This window comes from Aquarana catesbeiana, linkage group LG12 (genome assembly GCF_042186555.1).
Source record: "Aquarana catesbeiana isolate 2022-GZ linkage group LG12, ASM4218655v1, whole genome shotgun sequence".
NCBI lineage: Eukaryota > Metazoa > Chordata > Amphibia > Anura > Ranidae > Aquarana > Aquarana catesbeiana.
Window position 1 is genome coordinate 203,082,929 of NC_133335.1, and position 5,892 is coordinate 203,088,820.

At 44.3% G+C, this 5,892-nt stretch overlaps 1 protein-coding gene across 1 annotated transcript; it reads right to left on the reverse strand.

Annotated features, from left to right (window-relative positions):
* Window positions 1–233: 233 nt before the first annotated feature.
* Window positions 234–5,451, reverse strand: TGIF2 (TGFB induced factor homeobox 2). The gene is made up of 3 exons (XM_073606451.1): window positions 5,421–5,451; window positions 2,383–2,630; window positions 234–923 (listed from the first exon to the last, which is right to left on the reverse strand). The coding sequence occupies exons 1-3, from the start codon at window positions 5,449–5,451 to the stop codon at window positions 234–236; spliced, it is 969 nt and encodes a 322-aa protein (XP_073462552.1).
* Between the last annotated feature and the right edge of the window lie 441 nt (window positions 5,452–5,892).

A 5,892-nucleotide genomic window follows, 5' to 3' on the forward strand; every position in this document is an offset into this window, starting at 1 on the left:
GAAGGCACTATATAAAACAAATACCCATCGGCAGGTGTTTTGACCTGTTTGCAGAGCGCCCCCAGTAAAAGCTGAGGGCTTGTGCGTTCTATGCAAAACTAAACATGGGTAGTATTCAATTCTAGCTTCTCAATGAAGTCCTAAAGAAAAAAAAAAAAAAAAAAAAAAAATGATGGAAGCGTTAAGTCATTGGACTGATGGAAAAAAAATAAAAAATAAAAAATTGTAGATGGTTAGGAATCATCTGACTCATCATCATCATCATCATCATCATCAAGGTTGAAATTTTGAAGGGCCTGCAGGGCACTGCGTGCAGCTTCGCGGATATCCTCCTCCTTAGCAGTCATTTCGGTTTTGTACAGTGTAGCCACGTGAGCCAAGATCTGCAAGGGGCTAATTCTAGCACCTTCAACAAAGGGAGGCGGAAAGGCAGGTAGAGGGGTTTCTGCATGTTCCGCAGGGGAAGGGCAACTAGGATTGTTGGGCAGCTCTGCTGAAGTGCCGGCTTCCTCGGCTTTCATAGCAGGAGCCACTTGTTGCACGACGATGTCAGGACGGACCGTGGCGACAGCATGGATGGGTTGCCCGAAAGGATAGATCAAAGGCACAAAGCCAGGAGGAACCATAAACAAGCTTGTCAGTGTAGCTCTGTCAACTGATGTAATCTGAGGGATCTCTACAGGCCTTTGTGAAACATTTGTAGGCATTTGCTGTTGGGGAAGTTGTGGAGGCATTTGCTGTTGGGGAAGGGCTGGGGGCATTTGCTGAGTATTTGTAGCCATTCGCTGTTGCTGAGCACATGAAAGCGACTCTTGATTTCTCGATCCCTTGCGAGAGATGGTGTACTGAGCAGGATCTTTCCCGTCCTTGCGGAGCATGTCAGGTAGAGTTCTTCGGCGAGCATTAATGAACCAATTGCAAATCTGTAAAATGACAAAAGGATGGAAACCCACAATTATAAAAGATCACAGCAGTAAGACTAATGATATAGGGAAAAACACAGAGAAGAGTAACCTAGCGCCAGTGGTAGGTCACCCAGAGAATGTAACAAACATATAAAATAGATGTATAGCCTGTACCATCCATTCAAAAATTATTAATGCATATACAGGGATGAAACAGGAAACTAGAAACTACAATAAACATAATAGTAATATCCCGTGCTGCTAGACAAACTGTAATTGGTGAAAACAGATCATACCAGGAAGCAACATATAAAATGTCCAGCGCTCAGGCTATTGTTGGAAAACAAAATACAACAAGTATAAAAGGTATAAAAGTTTATGGTTTTTAATGAACCAATAATGAGCCAGTGGTTAGCAATAGTCCAAAATAACAATATTTACTGCAAAAGAACCAGGTTCAGAGGCTCTGTTTAAAAACAAAAAAAGCAAAAAAGCTATGTATGATATACACACACACACACACACACTGATAACATGTTTAGTGGTCCTCCCACTATGCCATTCTACTCCTATGATCATCGCTATTGCACACCATGTTAATTAACTGCCCAAAATTACTCAGGCAGCAAAATAGGCAGTATACCGTTTGCTACCCGCTTTCTGAAAATGCGTAGCCTGGCTGTTATGCCAAGCCAGAAACAAATACTTCACCACTCACTGACAAGGGATGATTATTCAGAAGTTTATTTGGTAAAGGCTTGTTCTGGGTCACCAAAAGCAGCCTACATATTCATTTTATGAGAGCCAATCTTTGGGTTCTTAGCCCCCAACCCACAGGGTAATTGTCATGCTTCAGGCCCAACTTCTGCAGTCCTTTGCTTCTTCCTAATGGCCATTGCAGTCACATTTGGTGGCCAATATGAAAGAATCAAGGGCTTAGTAGTAAAGCGTGACTATTAAACTTTCAATAACATATCAAGATTGACTACAGGACAGCAGTGCCAGATTTTACCAGCAGGTGGTGCTGCAATTGAAGGTTGGAATTACAACCTAAAAGCAGAATTCCAGCCATTTGTGTTTATAAAAAGTCATAAGCTACGGAAAGTGTAGCTGCTGACTTTACTAACACTCACCTGTCCCACAATCCAGCGTTCTCTCCCCGGCATCACTAGTGTGGGTACCCAGCTGTGACAACATGCAGCTTCACAGCCAATGGTGCAAGTCACACGTCCTGAACAGCCGGGCAATCTTCTGGGACATGCAGGGAAGGGGAGAGAAGAACTTCTGCTCGGCCGCCTAGGTGGCCAAGCAGAAGTGATAGCTGGGTACATGCTTCTTCCCCCCCCCCCCCCCCCCCCCCCAAAAAAAAATATTATATTTATATATCTATATCTCATGCCAAATGTGACATGTCAGGGGGTCAGGTGCCAACAATTTCTCTGGCTTGCTTTGTAAAGCTGGCAGTCAAGCAACATACCTGCAGTACGGTGAGTTGAGTCATTTCGGATAGCGCGGCCTTCTCCGCCTCTGATGGATAGGCATTGTCACGATGCGCAAAGAGCCATTCACGCAGGACATCAACAGCTTCTTTGGGAAGGTTTCCTCTACGGGCTTTTTTAGGTTCAGGAGGATTCATGTCACTGCTGCAACCCTCCCCAGGATCACTATCGGTGGAGGTGGGGGGTGAAGGAGGTGTGCGGGGAGTCTTTGCTTTCTTTTTCATCCCTAGGACAAATATTAGAAGCACATCAGTCATTAAGTAAAACAAAAAAGTTAAACAGAAGGATGCCATTCACATAAAAATTAGACCAATTTTAAATAAAGCTAGTCAAAGCCAGTGTTCTGTTGAACACCATAAAATAAAGCTCATCTTTTCCCGAAAAACAGAACAACTTGGTGTCCGATACCCTTTACAGATTTTGTCTGTGCCCATTAACTGCTTTAGAACATGTGGAAAGAGGAAAAAAAAAAAAAAAAGAAAGTCTTTCCTTTACACCATGGGATAATAATGTTTTCCCATTTAGACCATCTGAGAAGATGAAGAGGTCCCATCTTATTTCCCCCCTCACACGTGTATGACAGTTAGAACCCTGCAAATTCCATGAAAAGCAAAACAATGGATAGGGATGAGCCCAGGAAACCTGATGAAGGGCAAGCTATGAAGTTGAGCCTTGAGATTCCCATGAAGAGAAATATGGATAAAGTGGTTTTGGAGGAGGTTATTGAATTTGCAATGTATACCGTATATACAGTATAGCCATTAAGGAATTTAAGTAAACCAACTGCTTTTACAAAGAATAGGCAGCATTTTGAAACCTCCATGAATAGCCTCATCTACATTCTCTTGCATTTAAAAAAAGAAGGTCAGCCTGCTCTACATAGAGATTGTATTCCCTGGGTGGGAGGGGGTCTATACACCTTTTGTTTTGCTAATCAGTGAAAATTTACATTTCACTTCTCATCTGCTTATCTGCTCTCCAAAGTTAAGACTCCAGCTACAAGACAGACCTACAGTTGGCTTTTCTTTGTTATAACAAAAGTGTTTCACAAACAATATAGCCACAATCACTTAAACGCAAATAAAGATTGGGAAGGTTAATGTACATTTTTTTTTAAATACTTTTAACTCTGCAGCTTTAACAATTTGTGTTTTGTATTTATTTGATCCTGCCTTCAAGGTCCTTGGTCAAGCATTTCCTAAGTGTGACAATCTTTGTCACCCAAGGGTGATTATGTGTTCCAGTCTCCATTGTGAGCCATTCCAACAGACATTACACAGGCATGTGGCCCACTGTTGTCACCACCAGGAAAACTCTTGAGAAATGGTAGTAGCCATCTATGGACAGAAGGTGGCAGCAAACAATGGCGACAACAGTGGCCCGTGCCATGTATTTTGAAATGGCCACTTCTATTGGATCCTGAGATGAAGTAGTGACAACATAGGAGCACAAAATGGTCGAAAAGGAACATGTTGTCACCTTCAGGTCCACCCCCCCCATTTTTTTTCTTAGTGCATGTGAAAAAAAAAAAAAAAAAAGTTATATAAAATTGATACGGTGGGGGGGGGGGGGGGGGGTGGATTCTTCCATGGGGACAATTCTGGGGGGGGGATTCCCTCTTGGCTAGGGTAAAGTGTGTTGGGGGAAAGAAAATCTCTCAAATGAGAGACCCATGGCAAAAATAAAACTGACAAGGTTAAGGGGGGGGGGTAGTATGTATTATTGAGGATGGAGAGAGGAGACTCAGGGAAGGGGAGGGGGGGGCGGGGCTAGGGGATCCTGCCAAAAAGGCACTTCTGCTATAGGGTGACACTGTCATCAGCCATTTTGTGCTACTGTGTTGTCACTTCTTCTCACAATGTGTTTTTTTGGTAATTTTTTGATAAGTGAATACAATAGCACTTTTGAAACCACATGAACATTTTAAAGCCGATTCATTGAATTACACTCTGCAAAACTTTTATTTTTAATCACATGAACAGGTCAAAGCCTATATTAAAAAAAAAAAAAAAAAAAACACACACATACATCAAAATGCAAACAAAATGGTGAATATTTGCTAACAAACGCTGCTATCTAAGCCCCTTGCCTATCACAATAGGTCCGATCCCCCCCCCCCCAGCCTGTGTCTGTTCAAATGCAAAGAAACAACTTCTCCCTCCAAAACAAGCTGAACAGAGCAAGGTTCTCTTCCCATCAGAGCAAATGGATATCCTTCACCCCCACCCTTCATCTCCTCCTCCACCAAAATGGATGGTTAGAAGGGGGGGGGGCTGTGTACGTGCACAGGACATCCCAGACATGTGCACACAGGAGGACTCATCATCCATCTACCTGCTCCGTTGTGCACAACAAACTCTAGTAACCTCACAGCCCTTTAAACGTGACGTCATCGCCTCCCCACCCGCCAAACACACAAAACAATGACAGTTGACAATCACAGCGCAAACTTTGAGCCCAGCACATCCTCCGATCACACAAAGCAGAAGTCACCTCTTCATAGGGGGGGATCGGGAGTCGTCCAGGAGCGGGTCGGAGGGGGCAGTCCGGGTCACAGAGGGGAAGACACGTGAGCGCAAAGTTGGAGAGGAGATCGGAAACAAAGAGCTGTCCGCACATGGCGTACACACACCGATCCCCCCCTATACTCACCGATCACACACCAACTGCGATCAGCAACATAGGGCTGATCGGTGCTGGGGAAAAAAAAAGTTGCTCTCACTAAACAAGACTGTTTCTTTGTTTCAAAAAGAAACAGGAACTTCTGTGCTCCTCTCCCCCTCCTCGTCCTCCTCTCCGCTCCCCCTCCTCTCCTCTCCCCAGCTGTCACTTCCAACTCCAGCCTCACACGAAACTCAAATAATGCTCTGCCTTCCCCTCCATGGGAAACGCATGTGACTGCACCAAATTCCCATCAAATTGCAAAAAATAAATAAAATAATGATGAGAAGGAAAAAAAGAAAGGGGAGAGGGTTGTCCCAGATCCGGATAAATCTCCAAAAAGAGCACAGCTTACCTTTACCGTCTTTACCCGATTTCTTGCTCATGATGTCAGTAGATGTGTACGGCAGTATCTTCAATCTCCGAAGTCTGGCAGGTTATGACTGCTGCCCAAATCCTGCTGTCAAATATACCCCCCTACCCCTCCTGTCTCCTTTGACAAGGGAGGGGCACGGTTTGAATAGAGACCCCCTGATTGGCTGCAGCTTATTTTGTGTTAGGTGGGTGTGGGGGGGTGAGAAGACAGAGAGTCGGGTTTCTGTCACTTGTTGTCTTTGCTATTGAAACTTCTTTTCTTATTTAATTAACTTTGCTGCAATCAATTGGGGGTGGGGTGTGAGTGTCCTGGAGGACCATTGTGAAGGACAGGGGCTGCCAAGACCCCCTAACTGCTGGTCTGATCATTGGGATAGGAGAGGATTCCCGCCACACATTAACCTTCAATCACCTGCAGATGGCATCATCAGTCTGCACTCAGCATTGCATGG

Bases quoted from the DNA above. Each gene is read 5' to 3' on its own strand.
- TGIF2 (XM_073606451.1), bottom strand. From the start codon at position 5,451: ATGAGCAAGAAATCGGGTAAAGACGGTAAAG. The intron at 2,631-5,420 runs GTAAGCTGTGCT...TATTTGTCCTAG, and splicing joins ATCGGGTAAAGACGGTAAAG to GGATGAAAAAGAAAGCAAAG. The intron at 924-2,382 runs GTATGTTGCTTG...GTCATTTTACAG, and splicing joins CTCAACTCACCGTACTGCAG to ATTTGCAATTGGTTCATTAA.